At 35.4% G+C, this 20577-nt stretch overlaps 1 protein-coding gene across 3 annotated transcripts in view; it reads right to left on the minus strand.

Moving 5' to 3' along the window:
• The window catches only part of LOC123319858 (facilitated trehalose transporter Tret1-like), a 33723-nt gene extending 13496 nt beyond the window's left edge, over nucleotides 1-20227 (minus strand). For 2 of the 3 annotated variants that reach the window (XM_044906864.1, XM_044906861.1), the window contains exons 1-3: nucleotides 17949-18102; nucleotides 14366-14465; nucleotides 12074-12094 (exon numbers count right to left, since the gene is read on the minus strand). In XM_044906864.1, the coding sequence (XP_044762799.1) occupies nucleotides 12074-12094; nucleotides 14366-14379 (35 nt within the window). In that variant the 5' untranslated portion in view covers nucleotides 14380-14465; nucleotides 17949-18102. Of the gene's footprint in view, nucleotides 1-12073; nucleotides 12095-14365; nucleotides 14466-17948; nucleotides 18103-20074 lie in introns of those variants that run through there. The other variant, XM_044906862.1, reaches the window with a different exon arrangement.
• Nucleotides 20228-20577: the final 350 nt, after the last annotated feature.

Raw genomic sequence — 20577 nt, forward strand, 5'->3', positions numbered from 1 at the left:
TTCTGTCATAAAGGTGCTTGTGCAAGCCTTTCCTATTGAAGTCCACCACAACTAAAATGCATAGGACAAGTTCCACCACCATTGTATAAGGTGTGTTTTGAGTCCCATCCAATCCCAAGCACTCTACAAGTGGACCAAAAGATCACCTTGCACATTTCTCTAAATGTAGACAGATGATTTGGGAGTAAGAAAGCAAACTGAACAAATAAGGCAAGAATCAACAAGAGATATAGAGGCTGGAGTACCCCAAGGGTCAGTACTTGAGCCACTTCTGTACAACATATACATTCACGATATTCCGAAGAATCCAAGAACCATGCTAACGTTATATGCTGACGACACAGGCATAGCAACTCGACACCGCAACTCAGAAGTAATAGAACGAGTAGAAACGATTGACGAAACAAATGACTGGTGCATAAAGTAAAAAATCAAGCTCAATGGACAAAAGAGCCAAGCAATATTACTACAGAAGAGAAGACTTCGACCCGCAACGAATCTAGAAGTTGACGGCGAAGGAATCGACAGGAAAAATGAAGCCAAATTTTCAGGAATAACGCTTGAGAAAGGACAAAGTCATATCAAACAAGCAATCGACAAAACGAAGCTGCTATGAATAGACTTTACCCTCTAATAGGAAGCAGAAGCCACATGTCGAAAGAGACAAAATTGAAGATAATCAAAGCCGTTGCTAGGCCTCAACTGACTTATGGATCAGTTGCCTGGGGTTTCGCGGCAAAGAGCCACATCAAAAAAATTCAGGCCACTGAAAACAAGCTGCTACGATGTGCAATAGATGCACCTTGGTTTGTCAGGAATAGACAGATTTATAGGGACCTAAAATGAGAAACCATAACGGAATTCATGAACAGAAAAGCAAAGAAATTATTCAAAACAGCGAAAAACCATCCGAATCAAGAACTCAGGAGACTAGTGGACTACGACCCAGAGGAAGACAAAAGGAGAATGCGAATTTACCGAAGGAGAGCAAAAGATCAATTAAGAAGAGATTAAAATAAGAACATAAACTTATTGAAAAATCCAATAAAGTGTTATCCATTAGAGGATAAACACATAAATCCCAGCACGATAGTTTGCGAGAAGAAAACCGACTAAGAGATAAACGGTTTATAGGCAAATGCCCGGAACCAATATCCAAGAAGCAGTTGAGGGTTTTTAGTGGGTCTCGAGCTCAGAAGAGTGAGAATCCCCACACTTGTTCCCCCTCAGGAGAGGGTGGTTCGTCTGACTTGCAGATTTTCCCCAAAAAAAGCCTGAGTTCCTGGGAATCGAAGGAAATGAATAGGCCAATGCACTTCCCAGGAAAGGAGCATCTTTCTGTGGTAAAGAAAAATGTACCTAAATAAAAGAGTTTCAGGAGAAGGAATTACTCTGGTGCAATCTCCCAAGACTGTAGTATTGGCAAAAAGTTCCTTGGAAACTTTAACACAACGAGATCTAAGAAGTATCGTAGATCTTATCTTAGCAAGAAATTGCTAGAATAGGTCTAGCAGAAATTGTTGTATGGTGATTCTGTTGGGAAGACAAAAAACTCCAGATCACCTGGTGGCCTGTAACCAACGAAAAAAATGCTTCAAAGAGAAACATATGGAATGAAGGAAGCCAAACTAGATACCAGAGCTGATAGGGATCTGGATGGTGAGCTGTAGACGACGTAGTGGCAAGAACAGACTGATGAGGGGTACTGAAGGTCTCAATACTTTTCAACCCCCCTTAACTACTACAATCTTCGTTTGGGCCTCAATGCTGAGTTGTTTTCAGTCCAAAATTACACCAAGGTGTTGAACTCGAGGAATAACAAACCGAATGTTCGTTTTCTAAGCACTATCGTCTGTACCTTGGTTCAAAATACAAATAAGATAATTAAGGGTATTGGGAAGCCATCGAAGAAGGGATGGCATAGGCATTAATCAGTTCCAATCCAATAGGGATGTCTCCTTTACCCTTATTTGAATGTTCCACCAAGGAAAACTGGACTCTCTTGTATAACTGCGAAACGATTAACATTTTCCGTGTAATTGTCGAGTCCGCCAAGCAAATTTTATCGGTTTAAAACCGATGGACGATCGAACAAACCCAAACTGACCTGCCGAGATAGTATTCCGGAATGGTTAAGGTCAGTAACCGGTTGGTTTTGATCTTGAAAAATGTGTGGACGCCGACCGCCAGTGAATCTTCGCCTGGTATATTACAGAGTGCTCCAAATCGGACACTGAAACGCTGAATATTCGGCTGTATGTTAATCGATAGGACCTTGAGGAGTGTCACGCCAGCTTATGATGATTGGAGTCATCATGAGATGAATAATAAATTCGTTTCAATTTGTACGATTTCTGTTAATTGAGGAAATTTTTCGCACGTTTGGCGATAGGATAACATTGAGAATCAACTGAATGTCAGGACGAGAAGGATAACACATACTTCAATCAATATCTGTCGTATTTGTATGTAACAAATTCATCAAGATATTCGTCAAAATTAGTCACAGAAGCAGGTGAAATTCGGAAATTTCAGTATCAACGGAACTTCAAATTTGAAGTGGAATTTCATATTGATTTAGGGGCACCCTGTATACGTATTCTACCATTTCGTATTCTACAACATAACCAGATATTGTTGGCCATATCACACAATCTTTCCATAATAAAGTACTATAAAATTTTAGTGGGGAGCTACTTAGAGCCTTTAGCTGAATTTCACCAATAGCATATTTAATTGGAAATTGTGTCGAAAATGCGTTTTTTCGCAAATATAAGACTCATATCACTTCCGTGTGTGAATGAAATGAGCAAATACCAACTAAAGCTAAATGGCAAAATCCGACATTGTGTGTTGAAATATTCAATATTATTATAAGAACTCACCTACATCATTTTCGAGAAACTTGACTATAAACACACAGGTTTCATTTCGTAATGAAAGAATGAAAGAACAACGTTATTGTTTCGGTAGAACATTATCGTTATTCAAATAACAAATCGTACTTTGGGATTTTCACTCAAAAAAGGTCACATGCATATGATTAAAAAAATTGAATGGATTCATGTTTGATGTAGGCTTTGCTCTGTTGACAATTTTTACTGATCTTGGACATTTGACATCATAAATATTAGTCATTTCATACTCTAACCCTTACCTCATATCGCTTCATTATATTTATTTAGTTATGTTAATTTTTCCAGCATTATCGACAAGGGCGGTTTCAGTGGGGGGGCCCTATCCATTGATTTTAAAATTTTGAGAATTGAAACCCCTTATACCCCATATAAACTGTTCCACAATAGTTAGGGATATCGTATTCAATCGTTTTTAAAAGTATGTAATCTTCGAGAAAATCATTTAAAACTCAATAACTACTTGAATCGATCCAATAAAAATCAGTATGAGACATTTCGTCAATCTGGTCGCCTGTTTTCTGAAGTTTGGTTCTTTGCATATGCTTCATGAATGTTCATCAACGGCTTCGATTTGAAACGAGTTTTCTGAAAATGCCAAGACGTAAATTAACAAACGCTGAGGCTAATAGGGCTATCGGAATGCTACAGGGTGGCCTAACTCAGGTTGTTGTAGCGGAAAGGCTCCAAGTCAGCCAAAGTGTGATATCTCGACTTTGGAATAGGTTCAGGGAGACAGGCTTCGTGTTGGAAAGACCAATGCTTGGTGGGCGACGAAAAACAACACTTGGTCAGGATCGTTTCATCACCGTTTCGGCGAAAAGAAACCCTACATCTACATGCTACGGAATAGGGGAGAGTGGGGTAATTGGGAACGGCGGGTAATTGGGAACAGCTAGATAAAAATACTTCCTCATGTGCGACACTGTCTTCAACATTTTCAACGGATGCATCTTGCGATTCTCAGGCCTTACTCAAAAGTTGCGGCGATAAGTTGCATATTTCCTGTTACGGTGAGTCAAAGAATGGATTTCGCATTTCGACTATAATTTTTCCGTGTGTTATAATACTTGTAACTATCTTATGTTGAAGTTTAGAGGTGCCATATTTTGTTGATTCAATGCTGGTACTATATTTTTCCAAAACCCATGTGATTTGAAGTTGAAAGAAAATGGGTAAATGAATGCCAGCCATTTTTAATTCTTTTGATACCTTGGGGTAATTAGGAACGATGTCAGGTGGGTAATTGGGAACGTACCTTATATCCCTTGCGTTCCCAATTACTTCTGTGCTGCTCTGGTTGATGGTTAAACAATATTTTAACGTTGAAATGTTTTGTATCTAGATGCCAAGAAATTATACAAAGAAGACCGAAACGAAATATAAAATTGAATATCCCTGCTGTGTGTTGGAAGATTCAAGAAACGAAAACCACACATTAGGCTAAGCTGGAACTAAATACTCTGTTCCGAAAATTGAAACAAAATGAATTCAAGATATTATCGAGTTCACTAATGAAAAATCAACACGAAGAAAAGCAAAGAAAACAAATACCTACAGAGAAATGTTAAGAAGGAAAAAAATTTAACATAAAGAACCTAAAACCAACATAAAAAGGGTACTAAAAGGCACGCCAAAAGCAAAGGACTGAGAAATTCAACCCAGGTTACACAGAAAAGAAGAATTTTTCTGCATAATTTGCTATATAAGGTATGAAGCCCCACCAATGGAGGATTATATCATGTGAGATACCTGTAAACTCTGGGCACATGAAAAATGTACTGCAAGAGAAACAAGACGTGGATAATTGTGTGATATGTGCCATTTCTAATTATTCTTATTTGCTCCGGGACTGTTCACAATTACCCCATAGGGTGTCGGGTAAATAGAAACGAAAGTAATTTTTGATTTCGTTGATATTTTTCAGGAAACGTTGATTTTTTATAATTTCTTGTTTCCGATTAGTACATAAATGAGCAAAGTTACTTTTTCAATGGAAGTTTAATATTTTTAGTGATTTCTTGTATAATTTTTCAGCATTTGAAATTAAGTGTTCCCAATTCCCCCACGTTCCCCTACTCTTCAAAATGCAGATGGGGTCCAAGTTTCCATCGAAACCATCAGATCAGACGACGTTTGAAAGAGGTGAATCTAGGTTCTAGACGTCCATTAAAAGGAGGGAATATGACTGCCTCACACTATAGGGAGCATGTCATAGACAATGTTGTGCCAAATTTTCACGCTGCTATTGGTGAAACTTTTCAATTTCTAGACGATAACGCTAGACCGCACCGTGCAGTCATAGTTGAGAATGCGCACGAGGAGCTTGGTATTCCACATTTACCAATACCTCCGCACTCACCAGATTTGAACATTGCATGGGATATGCTCCAAAGAAGATTAGATAATCATCAACCTACCCCAGAGTCCTTAAATGATCTGAGAGAGCTTCTGCCTCGTTTATGGAACCAAATTCTTCAAGAAATGTTCAACAACCTCGTGTGTAGTATGCAAAGAAGATGTCAAGCTGTTATTGATGCCCGTGGAGGCCATACATGCTTGAGTGTCTCCTCCACGTACATTTGGAGAAGGAGGAACTCCCCAGGCACTCGAGTGTACATGATCACAACACCCGAAATAGAAATAAAATTGTGACTCCCATCCACCGCATAAAAAGAACACAAAATATGTACGTTTTTAATGGTATAAAGATGTACAATAGACTTCCTGATCACGTGATTTCCCTTCGTAGAGTACCCTTCAAAAAAATTGTGAAGAGTCTGCTTCTAGAAGGCGCCTTTTATTCCATTGATGAATTTATGAATCACCAGTTCTAGTTCTCAAAAGTTTCGTATTTTAATTTATGTGAATAATTTACTTATGTGTGTATGATTATGTTGTTATCGTGCCTATACAGTTAAGATATTTTATATTATATAGATTTTCATTGACTCACCGTGTAAATTTTTGAGGGAAACAAAAGAGTATGAGTAGTATGAGAGTACATTGTATTGATAGTCTTGAAATGCTTGAATTCTCCGGGAATAAAATTTCGTTATTTTACTCGATTTTTCTTAACCACCCTGTATACGCTGCAGACCTACAGGCTAAAATTAATTTGCAACTTGAAATCATATCAATATGAATTTTCATCACAAAAATCTTATTTTAACTATATTTTTCTGCAATTCAAGTCAATATCCCTAACTCATGTGGAGCAGTTTATTTTAATACACAATTGAGTAGTGTGTCACCACGGAAATGTTCGATTTTTTTAAATTATAATTCGGAATTGGTAGATCATTCATTTCAATCTATCTGAGTCTCCCAACAGGAGAAATTCCTTTAAGACCTCTTCATTCACAATCTTCCACAATCAATCTGCATTCATACAAATGTATGGACTATAGTTCCTCAGATTCAAGGATAAAATTCAAGCCATAGAAGGGCAATTAGAATCTCCTTTGTTCCAGCCGTAGCCCAATTTCTGGCAAGAAGACGGCTGTTAACGTCATGGAAAATGATATGCTCGTAACATTCCAATAAAATTTCATTAGGCCCGTCGACATACCAATTTAGACGGAGCTGTACATAATTGAAGCTTCAATATGGACAAACTACACAAGCTACCGATGGATAATGGACTGACTTCGAATACGCTCGGCATTCCATCAAACGGCAGGATACAAATTATTTAGAGGATTTAGACTTTGTTGGCCAGTACAAGTTTTCTCACGACAGTTTTCTATGAGACGTCACGTGAGAAAATGCACTTGCATAATTGATGCTGGTACGGAAGTTCAATAACCACCAATTCTGGAGGAATTTATGGTTGGACCAGAGCATAGGAGATCGATGCTGAAGTTCCGATCCGACCAACATATTTATCAACAAATTCGAGCGAATTTCAATTCACTTCAACAATATTTCTTTTACTCAAAGTTGTAGAATAACTCATATTGTTAACAGATGTGACGTATTCGGTCAGAAATGTGCAAGACAAGGAAGAAATGCTTACTGGAATGATTTCCCAGAAGAAAGTTGAGTGGTTACTTATACAGGGTGTACCAGGAGTAACTGTACACACTCCTATCAGAGATAGAATATCTAAGACTAGCTGAGTACGGATTGACTAAAAAAAAATAGACTTCTGGCGTTTGTCAGAAAGCTAGGGCTATTTAAAGTTTTCATAAAGAGCTGTGCCATCCTTGGAAGAACAAAATTACCTTCAGAATAGTCACCATCAATCAAAGACTCACCCTGTATAGAAGCTTCCTCAATTGTGAGCTAGTGATATAGAGGGTTTGATAATGAATAGTTGAGAAAAATTTTTAGAGTTTCTGAAAGAACTTCTTTTAGTTTCATATCGAATTATAGACAACAACTTATGTTGTGCGTTTTTGGACACCTTTTCTGTTCGTGCTCTTGAACAATGCATCAGAGCAGCACTAATGATGGATGTCTTGCAAACGCGTTAGCATAAACCACAACTGGGAAGGCTATCGATCGTTTGATCTATTGGGTTTCACTTTTCGACATTTTCAGTCAATTAACTTTGTTGATGGAGCCTTGAAATACAAATAACGATTGTATATTCAACGTAGCGATAATCCATTTGTCTATTATGTGCTCGTGTATATAATCAGCCGATAATTACCTTATGTTTATTGATCAAACACTCAATCGGAGTCGAATAACGAAAAATTCGCGTCCCCAATCAGAAAAATGATGAAAATGTATCACCCGCTCTTTGAGATGAACAAAACATAGTTCAACCATGTCGTTCGTTCAACACTACGAAAGCTTTTCTTCCATAACCAGTTGTTTCTTACACATTTTTAGTTTTCTTGTTGGTTTTCTCCAAATACAAGACACTATTATAGAATTGCTTTTGCTGGAAATTATTTCATCTGCATTTTCACTGTACAGGGTGGGCCAAACTACTATTTTTTCAACCCAACGAAATAGATGAAAATGCATAGCACATTACGGTCGTAATTTCACCTCTAAGAGGTGAGGGCAGTTGAATTTATTAAATGGCAACCCTATTTCTTGTGCCATAAATGAATAGGCCTTTTATTGCTGAGGTTGATTCAGTCAATAATCAGGTTCATTTAATAATTAATATTTATCGCTAGCAACCCAGGGAATCTACAGGTACTGTTGGACACCTTTAAACATATATACGAAGCTTTAGGACTTATATTCAATATCGCCAAGACAAAATCCTGGTAAGTCCGCCAGAAAGCCTTCAAACAGATATCGGCCTAGAGGATGAAACTGTAGAACAGGTCGAGCAGTTCAAATACTTGCGTTAACCAGGACACGAAAATACACAACCGTATCAATTCGGCATCACGGGCATTCTGGAAGCTAAAGGACAGTGTGTTTCAAAATCACGACCTCAATCTGAAGACCGAGACAGCTGTTCACGAAGCAGTAGTCCTCCCAATGCTTCTTTACGGAAGCGAAAGCTGGACTGTCTACAGGCGACACATTAAACAGCTTGAACAAACGCAACAACGTCATCTAAGACAAATAATCCACATCAGATGGTTCCACAAAGTTTCAAATGCAGAAGTCTTGCAGCGCGCGAGCTGTATAACAATTGAGACTCAAGTAACGAGGGCCCGACTCAGATAAGGCGGTCACATTCTGAGAATGCAAGATATAAGACTCTCCAAAATAGCTCTGTACCCCGAATTCAGAGAGGATTCTCGGAAACCAGGAGGCCAGTATAAGCGGTTCAAGGATTTACTGCATCAATCCCTAAAATAAGTTAATGCTATTCATAACTGGGAACATCTAGCGTTAGACAGATCGCAGTGGAGGTCTTTGGTCCAGAGCTATAATAGAGACTCGAGAAGAATACAGCGGCGGCCAGATCTGGTTGGTGACTATGCTTGCCTAAAGTGTGGAAGGATCTGTAGGTCACGGTTGGGTCTCTTCAGTCACAGGAGGGCACACACTTGCAAGCAGTCCTAAGAAATTATAAGTTTGATCGCACCGATAGTCTTTTTGTAGATTCATTCTCGGTAACGAGATTCAGCAATGAATGATTATTTAATAATCAATGAATGATGATTGGTGTGAAAGCTGTAGCCTTAACTTTCACAAGCCAGACCTCTGCAAGCCATCACAAGACACCTTAGCATAAGTCACCTCAAGATTCTCATTCCACAGAAGCTTGAAGTCTAAGATTATTTCCAGGCGTTTCATTTGAAGCCCCACCTGTCTCCATTCATATTTCATAGCTAGAAGTTTTCATGGGATCACTGTGATCTTGCTTGGATTAATATTGAACCCATTGAAGGGAAACCGAACTGCCCTTTGAGGCTATCTGAAAGGCTTCAAAAGAGGGGCTTCTCTGACACTTGTACTACTATCTGGGGTGTTAGGAAATCAAGGATTTCCTATACTACATCATACAACTACGTGTGAAATAAAAGAACTATTTGGTTTTTTACCCTATCGGAATGACCTCCGCTAAGCCAATTGGCTGGAAACGCCTCTGGTCCTATCGCACCAAACGTATAACTAGAATTCTTCGAAAACACCGCTGGGAGCAGCTAAGTGATTATTCCCAATTCCGATTAATATAAAGAATTAATCAGTCTCTAATCATTCAGATTTGTGTAACAATATTGTCTGTTCAAATAGCCAGCTGATAAAACATTTAATCCCTCAATATGTACCTACGAAAATATATCTCCAAACTCATGTTTCATATCCCTATCATTCGTTTCCTGCACGATAATTAAAACTGCTGGGATAAGCCACCAGCCAACGGATCGAAATAATTATCATCATTCGAATTTCCAATGAGGGAAGGTCAATGACAATAAGTGCAATTAATTGAAATACTCGTCCGTCCCGCCGGTGCTTGTGACGCCACTGACCTTCGACGGTAAATTAGAAAGATGATTATACCCGGTGATTCGTGATAGAATATCAGGGAAGTTTTTTTTACGATCAGGAAATGTAACAGGTTATGGGCTGTGTTTCGGTTTTTTTTTATCTTTTTTACGAAATTAAATTTAAATGATGTTTTGTTTTTAATATGAATACACTTCAAGGGATAGATTGAAGATACTTTGTATGTTTTGTTATTATTGAATTTGTTTGAGTACTGAATATCTCTTTTGTTACATTGTATTTAGATTATCAAGGTTGGATACTATTGTGTCAAATGTAATTCATCTTCTGTAATGGGGTTGATCCCTGATCCCTTGAATAAATAAATAGATATTCCAGAGAGAACTTACATTTTGCACTTGAATCAGATTTTTAGTATTGGAAGCGGAGTATATTAGTTATTATACGCTCAAAATATGGTCCCCATGACACTTGAAGAGTCAATTGAAATTAAAACATTATATGTAGTTGTATGATACTTTTCGTGATGATAGGCTACTGCAACTCATCTAGTGTTGTGTACTAAAAATAATGGATTGATTGTCACGAGTTTAATATACGTTTAGAAGTCTGCCAACTTGAAAAATGAGTGCAGTTTAATGCATAGCATTAAATTAATGGATTGGCCAATTGCCTCTTAAGCCCAAAATTGTATTGAACATGTCTGGTCTGCAATGTCACAACAATTACACTGTGTACCTAACCCACCGTAGACATAGCAGTAGCTAGTCAATACTTTGAAGGGTATTTGGCAAAATATTCCTCAAACTTTCATCGATAACCTCATCGAAGTAATGTCGAAAAGAGCTAGAGGAGGCCAGTGAGGCCAGACCCTATAGTAAAACTTGATTTGAAGGTGTTTATAACTGAAGAAACCTTCTGAAGCCTTCAGAATCTTCATTTTGTTCATTTCCCTACTATTTTCGATTTCTGTTGCCATTTCAGGCAGTTTAATCGTATGTAGACACCTAACTAGACATCAATACATGTACAAAATCCTTTTTACACTTCTCTTTATACAGAGTGAGCCAATGAAAAAGAAACAGAGGTTCTTTATCAAATTCAACAACCCTGTATCTACATATAGGGTACGTTTTCACTTCACTTATTCTACATTAAGTGAGGTTGCTATAAATGCATCTGTATATAAATCACCGTTAAACAATTCCCTTTCATTGCAATTATCACCAAAACAACTATATGCATAATTTCCATAAAAGTCGTCAAAACAATGCTGCACAATGCATTGCCTCATTTACCGTTTTCATTAATCTACCCATTATAGTTAACTTAGCGGAACGATAAAATTGTTGACGGTCCCTTTCATCACTTAATGATGAACTGTTATCGATACAGTAATGGACAGATGGAAGAACTCTAGTACAGATCTTTTGTAAGCCTTCACAAAGAGTTCATAACTTTTAAAATTGATGTGTGCTTAAAACTAGCACTCTCTTGTACCATGCAATTTTACTCATATAATTCACGTGACAATGTGAGGTTACCGAAGAACTGATAGTTTGCAATTGAGACATAATTCTGCGAGATTTATAGGTAATAACAAGAAGAATTGTTCGACTAATAATGAGGTAATATTTCACCTCCCATTATTGAATTGTCAATTAAGTTTTGATATTGAATATGAGGCATTCTCTTGTAGCCAATCGAGCAATAAATTCAAGTGTTTTTTGGAGCATCGAAATATTCACGAGATTTGTCGTAACAAATCATTCATGTTGATGCGTTTTGTAATAAACAAAACCATTATGAGTAAACAGATATTGGTACTATCGAAATTATAGCGGTAAAAATTTAAAACACTTCGATTTCACCTAGTGAGTCTAACCTAATTCTTATTCTAATCATAGATGGCTGGTTTATGTTCGCCAAAATTTATGCATCGAGAAAAAACCGGTTCTGAAGAAGTCCACGAGGTTTCTGGTAAGATTGCTCGGTCTACATCTTCGACAAAGCGAAAAATAATTATTAGTTCATCAGTGAAACAATTTTTTCTAATTCTTTCAAGCAAGTATTTCAATTTGATAATATTTAAATACAGAATCAATGATGGATGGTGAGAATATCAGAAGATATCCAATTTGTCTAAGCTAATAACACATCATGTGAATTTCTGTAGTAAAAATGTACCTAGCACGAAATGGAATTTCACAAACCTAGACAGATCTCAATACGCAATAAACAAAATGATAAGAGAATGATTGGAGCTAATAACTGATACTTACTTCAAGCTGAAACAGCTGGTCCTGAAACAAAACAAACAGTTTATTAGTAGATAATCACCTTCCAATGAAGAGCATTCAATTTAAAATGATTCATTTTTGATTCGAACAATTGACGGGCCACTCAAGTGAACAATACGAGCAGCGACTATGCCAATCCATCAACGAAAATGCGTGGAGTTCTAAATTTAGAAAAAAATAGAACGTGCCATCTCGACCTTGATCCACATACACAATTCGAATGAATAATTCGAAAAAAATTGGATAGTGTCATTTTAATTCGTACTGCTTGGCCGTTCATTAAGCCCACTTCACAGGAATATAAGAACTCTTAAGTTAACGGTAAACAATATTTGTTTTTTGTTAAAATTTCTTCCCTTACTATTTTTATGTTTGACTTTAAGAAATTTAACTATGCATTCTGGCCTTTTATTTTGTCATATTTCTTTTATTGTTCTAAATGTTATGTTTTTTTGTTGAACATACTTGGTATCTCATAATTAATGCTAAAAATTACAAAGGGTGTTTTTTAAACGTAAATTCTGGGGGTCTTTCATATAACATTTTGTTTAAAACCCTGCCTTTCACGGCATCACAGTTACATTCTTTTGCAGCTAGCAAAATAATCAATTTTATTTCAATAAAAGAGTATTTAGAAGAATAAATTTCAACGAATGAATAAGGCTGGGAAAGTGCCAATATTATAAAGGTACTTTTCTCAACCAAGAAATATCATTGAGAGAGTGTGAAGGAGCAATCTCTATATTATTTTGCATCAGAACCTTTAAATATACCAGCATTCTTATACTTATAAAAGAAGGAATTCAATCTTAAACTTTTCTATGTTTTGGCTTTTTTCTTTAAAAAAAATAAGATAGTTTCTCAACATAGGATCACAATTTTTTAGGAGCAGTGGGTTAAAAAGTCAAGCAGGCTGACAATTAGTTTTATTTTTCCAGTTTTCTGAATGTCACGATGAGAAATTGGACAATTCGTAAAAAATCATAACAAACAAATCCCATGATATAAAATTAAGTTGATTATTTTGCCCTAGGTTCAAAGATTAGCACTTTGGAGGGGAAAGAGTTTCGAACAAAAAGTTATATGAAATATCCTCCTTAGTTTTGGCTAAGAAAACACACTTTGAAATTTTTCGCGTCAATTCAGAAACACCCTGTATATCAGGAAAATTTTTATGGCTATCATCGAAGTCGCGTAAAAAATTAAATGGAAGGTTTTTTCACTTCCAATTATTTTTCAGTAGTTTGAAGAATTTAATAGTCAAATTATGCAAAAATCATCGAAATATATTAAAAAAACATTTAGTTGATGTACACTGTTCAAACGAGATGACTCATTATGAATAATCGTTATAGAATTGATAGAAAATCATGAAATATTCATTGATGTTTGACATTAAATTGCTAAGAAAAGCATTTTCTGCTAACAAAAGGGTTATGTAATCTGCAGAAATGGAACTATTAATGGGCCTTCAAAAAATCAAAAAGTTGTGAGTTGACACCATTAGATTTTTTCTGTGGGGATATTCAAAATGGCTCTTATAGGCCGAAAAACGCCTTTAAATGTAACTAGACATGCTTTGAATTCTGAAATCAAAAAGCATGACGATTCATAAGGAACTCCTTCAGTTAGTTAGGGAATTTCCGAATCTAAAAATGATATCCTGTTCGACTGTGTTAACCAAAGAAATACTTTCCATAAGTATTATACAAGAACTCGTAAACTTTCTAGAACAACACTTGCGATAAAACGATATACAAATTTCGCAATTACTGGCAGTTATCTTCCTGCTTATTCATATTTCACATACATATATATTTGATAAATTTTGACTCGTGAAGTGCCAAAATCAAGGATAACGATCTCCTTGTGAAAATTCCGAGGAATTGTTGGTCAGCAATCAAATTTGGTCACTGGATTTTCATCGGATTAAATCTAGTTATCTGCTACGTCATTCCCCAAGCTACCAAAACTAGTACCTTTTTTTATGGACACCTCACTTCAAAGGTATTCTAAAACTAAGGATGGTCTTTTATGGATTTGTACATTCTAATTGCAAACAATAAAATTGTCCGAAGAAAGTGTAGAGGAGTATTTCATTTCCATAATTTCCGGATAGTGTACGAATATCGATTTATGTGATTCCTTGAATGGCAACTGATAATTGAATTTCAACCAAAAATGCAAATAACTTTCGACATTGAATTGAAGTATGGGATTTACACAACGATTTCTCAGAATCCAATAAAATAGCATAAAACAAGGAAGACTTACCCAATAGGATCCATTTTTCGTCACTGAAATCTTCCTGTTGGTGGACTCAAAAAATAATACTGGTGCTCCTAGGAAACATTCTCAATCACAGCATCGGGTGCTGCAAAGACAAAAACACGATATAAGTTATGCTAGTGGTTACACCGTGTATTATCAGAAGACTGCTCAATTTCTCCTTGTTTTCCCATAGGAGAGATTAAGCTGACACAGACCTATTTGATAAGAGGAGAGGTCACATAGCTCTGTGGATTTTTCGAATTTGAGCATTTCTGGAATTGGTGAATAGCTCTTCAGATGGATCAAACAGATTTATCTTCGCATTGTTTGATATTGAAACACTTTTGTTCAATTATCTCTAGTGTTTATAATGATACGACCTAATTAGATGGCTGCTTGAGTTGTTTGTTTCTTTTAATTTTTTTTTAATAATAGCATTTTTGAATTCCTTTGATGAATATTAAGAGAAAACTGAAGATCAAAACTAAAGAGTAAAGGAAATTAACAAACTAGAGTAACATTCCCATTTCTCGAAGGAAACTTATTATGGTTTCAGAGATGTGAGGTAGCATAGTGAAAATTAAGAAAAATACAGTCTAAAACTTAGGTTGAAAATTCAAATACGCACTACGCATTGAAATAAGCGAAAAAGTGTGGGAAACTATTACGATGTTTATTTAATTATAGCTTATTTACACGACAAATATTTAATTCCTCGAATTCAGAAACAGAGTATAGAGCAAAGTTTCCATTCAAACATCATCTAACTGATAGTTCTGTATATCTTTTTGCTGCTTTATCGTGGGTAAACCAAGGAAGTTGAAGTTGTCATTGTGAATCAGGCGAAATTTATTAGCAGTTTCCAAACAACATCGTTTCCACAGATGAATCCTTTGTCTCCACTGAAAATCAGTTTATCGGAATCCTTGGCCAGTGGGATATCACGAAAATTCTTCATGATTGAAGATTTTTGGCAGACTTGATTGCAAGTTCGTTGACCTGTTCTCAGATTTGACACAATTCAAAACAAAATTTGTAGAGCATGTGAATTAATTATCAGTCAATCCTTAGACTCAACATTAGTGAGATCGTACAGAAACAGATCGCTTAGAAGAAGTGTAGCCCAAATAGGATAAAATGCTTGAGCAGCATTTGCCAAGAGTTCATTCCAAACCTTATTTAATTTCGAATTATTGGGATTCAGAAAATTTGACCGGAAGATACATAAATACTGATATCAGTGGAATAATATCAGAAATGTTCATTAGATATCGTTTCCTTTGTTGGGTTCATTTGAATTTCAGATGGTTAGGCTATATTTGCTTAGGTTAGGTTTTGCTGTAAGTACCAGAAAACAAAGATCATTTGAATTTCAGATAGTAAGATTAGCATAGGTTTCAATCATCTTTGAACTTTGGATTTCAAAATAATGAAAAATGTTCTTTATTTTTTCATCAATTCTTTGAAATTATACGATGATAACAGGAAACACTTTGACTAGAATCATAACGCAATATGATGAAAAACTGTCAAAGAATAGTCAAGTTTCATGGTCACTAAAGTTCAACATACACTGCGAGCAATAAATTCAGTATATCAAAGACACTTTCTCTGTTGTAAATATGCTCTGACAATTTGATTAGTATTTTGAATTGTGCTCTTTTAGATGTAGGAAAATGTTATACAGCTTGATCCAAATTTGAGATATGACATCATCGTTCATTTTGTAGACTGGCAATCCAAATGTTTTGAAGATCATTCTTGAGTTATAGATGTTTACCAAATATCAAATTCTTGCTTCAACCTTAGTTTATTAATAGACACATTTGTGATATATTTATTACAATGGTTTAAAAATGAAAGAAGCTATATTGTTTCGAAAAATTTCGAAGTTTATATTGTCTTTTCACATATTATTTAGTTCCAGTTGAAGCTACATTCAGTTCATAGTAATAATAATAATCCATTTATTTCTTCAGCACACTAGCCTCGATATCAAAGAACAAAAAAACCAAGTCTAGAATATCTTTGGCTTCCTGTGGTCAGGATAATAACAAATGTCGTAAGAACTTGGTAACATTCACTTATTCTTACTTGATAACTTCTCAAAATTTTACTCATATATCCCGTCATTGCACACTATCAATCTGTATACAGGGTGTTCCTAAATTGGAAGTATAAAAGGGGTACGAAAAGGGTAGATTCCTTGAATCGATCCGTTTTCGAGAGACAGGGTTAAAAAAATTTCAAATTTGTCTTCAATATTATCTACACCAAAATTTCAATTCAAAAATTCAATTTCCAAAAAGATGGAATCAATTAAATAACAGTCAAGACCGAACGGCTGCATCGAGATCCATAAAATCTTCAGAATTTTAACTAGAAGATTTGCTCTTTCAGAATATGTATCACATTTCCATCTACGGTTGGTTTTAAAGGTTGGGAACCACTGTGCTAAACGCAACATTCAACATTACCAGAAACTCTGCCATTTGTTTTTGTCTGTATAATCTTTGGAATGTGCCAAAAATTCTGCAAATTAAACACAACGAATCTTCTACTGATATAGTGCCAGAGAATTACCCGAGTAAAATTGCCACCTACAATTTAAATGTATTGCGGACATAAACAATGTCCGCCTTCTAAATTTAACAGACTGTTTTGTCTAGTCAAGCCAAGTTGGTTCGTAAGAATGAGTATCATTATGAGAGTTATTTAATTGATTAACTCAATATCGTTCACCCTTATCTTCAATCTTTTGAAGATCATATGGCTTATGATGCAAGAAATAAATCAAACACTCATGTGAGATTCGTATTAGTTCTTACAAATGTTGCAAGCTGTCGGAAATGAATTATTTTGCAACGTGATGCAATGTTTCCAATTCAATTTTAATCAGGAACAATTTAATAACCCTGCCCAATATTTCTACCTCTTAGAGTATTTTTCACGTGTCGCATATCACAGAAAAGTTCGTGAAATAAAAAAATTACTTTTTATTCTCTTATTCGAAAAATAGTTCTCAGTTTTACTTATAATTTTGAGTATTGAATCTGAAATTAACCAAACTCCTATAAAATGATTTGGGAAATAGTAAAATTTCGATATTTCCCTAATATTACTCTCCGAATGATTCTCAAATGAATTCTCCGACCAGATGAGCTATCCAAGAAGGTTCTGGAATACAGGTAGATCCAAATTCTTTTGTCTGTGCTTACCCTATAGAAGCATGTCCATATTCTAGACTCAGGTATCGTGAAACACGATAAGATACCGGCCATAACATGAGTTTCAAATTAGTTTAACAAGATTTCACTCCTGTTCGAATATCAATTATTCCCGATTCCTCACATGGCATAATTACAGGATAATAATATCGATAATGGGAGACAAATGAAGGCGGTTGATAACTTCGGACATTAATTCCCAATTTCAGTTGTTTCGATATGTTGTCATAATTTCAATACAAAAAATTTCGAAATTTTATCAGTATTCATCAATCAAATACGTTATATCTCTTTGTTCATAATCCAGTCACTTTGTTCATGTATCAGAAAAGATCACAGTAGCAAAATTTAATACTTACAGAGGAAAGTACAAATGAGCAAGATGGTTAACTGTTAATGTAACATCATTTTACTTTCACGAGTCTACATTGAGTGGTTCCATCGAAATTTTTCAATGGATTATCTGGAATAACCATATGGGTAACTTAAGGCAAGCATCTCATTAATTTTCGCATATAAACGCCATCTGAGGCGGTTTTACATGATTTTTCAGATAATATAATGAGTGAAATTTTTTTAAATTTTGTTTATGATCTCCACACGAAAACTTCCAAGGAAATATTTTTCGAGGCATTGTTTCAACATACAATGTGATTTTATGCAAAACTGTAGCGAAACTATTGTTGTTGAAAAACAAATTTTGTGGAAATGTTTATGTTCACCTAATAAGGTATTAGGAATTTCCATCTAGAGAAGAGCAATATAAAAAAATTTGTTTTTTCACTTTTCATTTTCAAGTTGTCTTCGCAGAGCTCTCTGGAGTGCAATTCTCTATTGAATCATCAACTGTTTGGTTTTTCAACATCTTCAAAACAAATTCTAAGCACTCCTCATCCTAAGACAGTAATAGAACATCCTGATTTTCATACAGAGTAGCCAATAGGTCATTTTAGGAGGGGTCTAACTCCTTGCTCATTTTTGACCCGAAAAAATCGAGATTTTCGAAATCGGGTTTTTGTGCTAGCGTGGAAGCCTAGGCAACGCTGATTATAAAACCGGAAATCCCAATTGGATCAGACGAATATAACAGGAGATATCGCAGATTGAAAGTTGCAATTTTTGAAAAATGCTATTTCGAAGATGAAAATCTAAACGAAGGAAATTTTTCAGCACTTTTAGAAATTTTTGAAACTAAAGTCATCGTCAACCAATGAGAAAAATCTGCTGGTTTATAAAGTGGAATGAATTCAATAAATCAAAGACTGTTTTTGTTGTAAATATGTCGGACAGATGGATTAATATTTTAAATCGCGCTCTATTTGATGGAAGGAAATGTTATACAGCGTGTCTCACATTCAAGATTTGGCGTCATTGATGAATTTTTCAAACTGCAATCCTAATTTTTATGACTATTCTTAACGAGATTCAAAAGCGATATGAGAATGGAAGGTTCTTTAAATAATATTAAAAATTTGATTCTATTAAACTGAAGAGCAATAAAATTGTTTTTTCAACATTCCCATTACTTGGAGAAAAAGAATTGAATCGATCAGGAATTAAGAAAAAAAAGGGAAAATGATTGAAATGGTGATTTATTCGATACAAAGGTAATGAAGGAAAAAACTTTCAAATAGAAATCCATTATTCAGAGAATTATGATGTCATGTTTCGTCAGAAACCATTATTTTATGTCTAAACGGCTTTTAGCACTGCAGGTCATTTTTGTCTAGATGGAGGATTATATTTTTCTTGTTCTTTTTGTTTCATATGTCGCTATTGATCTTCAGCTATATGTAGCTTCTATGTGAAGCAACAGAGTCTCATGCATAGTAGGTGATGTATTTTTGTATCTTCCTTAATTTTTGTATCTTTTCTTACTATCTTGAGTTAAAGGTTTTTTTCGTCAATCATCTTTCATTCCAGCCTTTTTGTCATTTCCAATTTGTTGATATTTGTTTCACCTTATAATTCGCATGATATTTATGCTGGTTTTTTTTATTATAATAATATTTGAAATAAATTTCTTGGTTTTCTCCAGGATTAGGTTTGCCCCAACTCAGAAAATAGCCTCATAAATTATAGAGGATGGTTGTAGATTGATTTATACGAATTTTTAGCTCGAATATCACCACTTTGATTTAATCATTTCGTTATGCTTTCATTAACTGAGTTTTCGAAGGTATGTGTTTGTATTTGTTGATAAGTTTCCCTCTTTTTTATATACATATACAAAGTAACATGAAGCTCTTGCAATTTCGAATGAATGCAGTTATGTGGGTAGGTACTCTAATTTTGACATAGTGATCTAAACAAAGGAATTTCAAACACGAGAAATATTTTCATTACAACTATAAGGATGTAATCAGAGATATACTCTACTAAGCTAACTTGGATGGAATCCAGGCTTGTGTTATTATGAAAACGAAAGTGAATCCCAGATCCCACTACTCTGCATTCTACCCAAACAAAGCGTTTGTTCACTCACTTCTATACACAGCGGTTCTTTTATATTCACGCTCGAATCACCCAAACAGCAGGTTGCGCTCACTGACATGCGAGAACGAAACGAAAACAAATGAACTCTAGGAGCTAGGAGGCACTGCCACGACCGACTTGGATCAGCTGATCCAAGACCGTTTGCTTGACGCGTGGAAACCAATCCATCCCTACCCCAGTATGTCATCTATAGTAGCAATAAATCTATTGGTTGCTGTCTATTCGGTCATAGTGTCATTTTGCAGTTTTTACTGCGGTCATACCATTCGAAGGACCATTGGCATTGGCTGTCTCTTCAGCCTGATGAAGTATATGGCCGTTTGTTCTTGTATGTTGTGTGATCTTGTTGACTGATGTTCCATTCTAAGTGTTTTGTGCCATACAATTGATATTTTGAAACTAAGATATATTTCCGTTTCTTCCAAAACTGCTTTGAAGCAAAATAAAAATTTCAGTGTCTGTGAATTATATACTAATAGTCTCTTAACATTT

The sequence above is a fragment of the Coccinella septempunctata genome, chromosome 9, assembly GCF_907165205.1.
Source record: "Coccinella septempunctata chromosome 9, icCocSept1.1, whole genome shotgun sequence".
Classification (NCBI taxonomy): Eukaryota; Metazoa; Arthropoda; class Insecta; order Coleoptera; family Coccinellidae; genus Coccinella; species Coccinella septempunctata.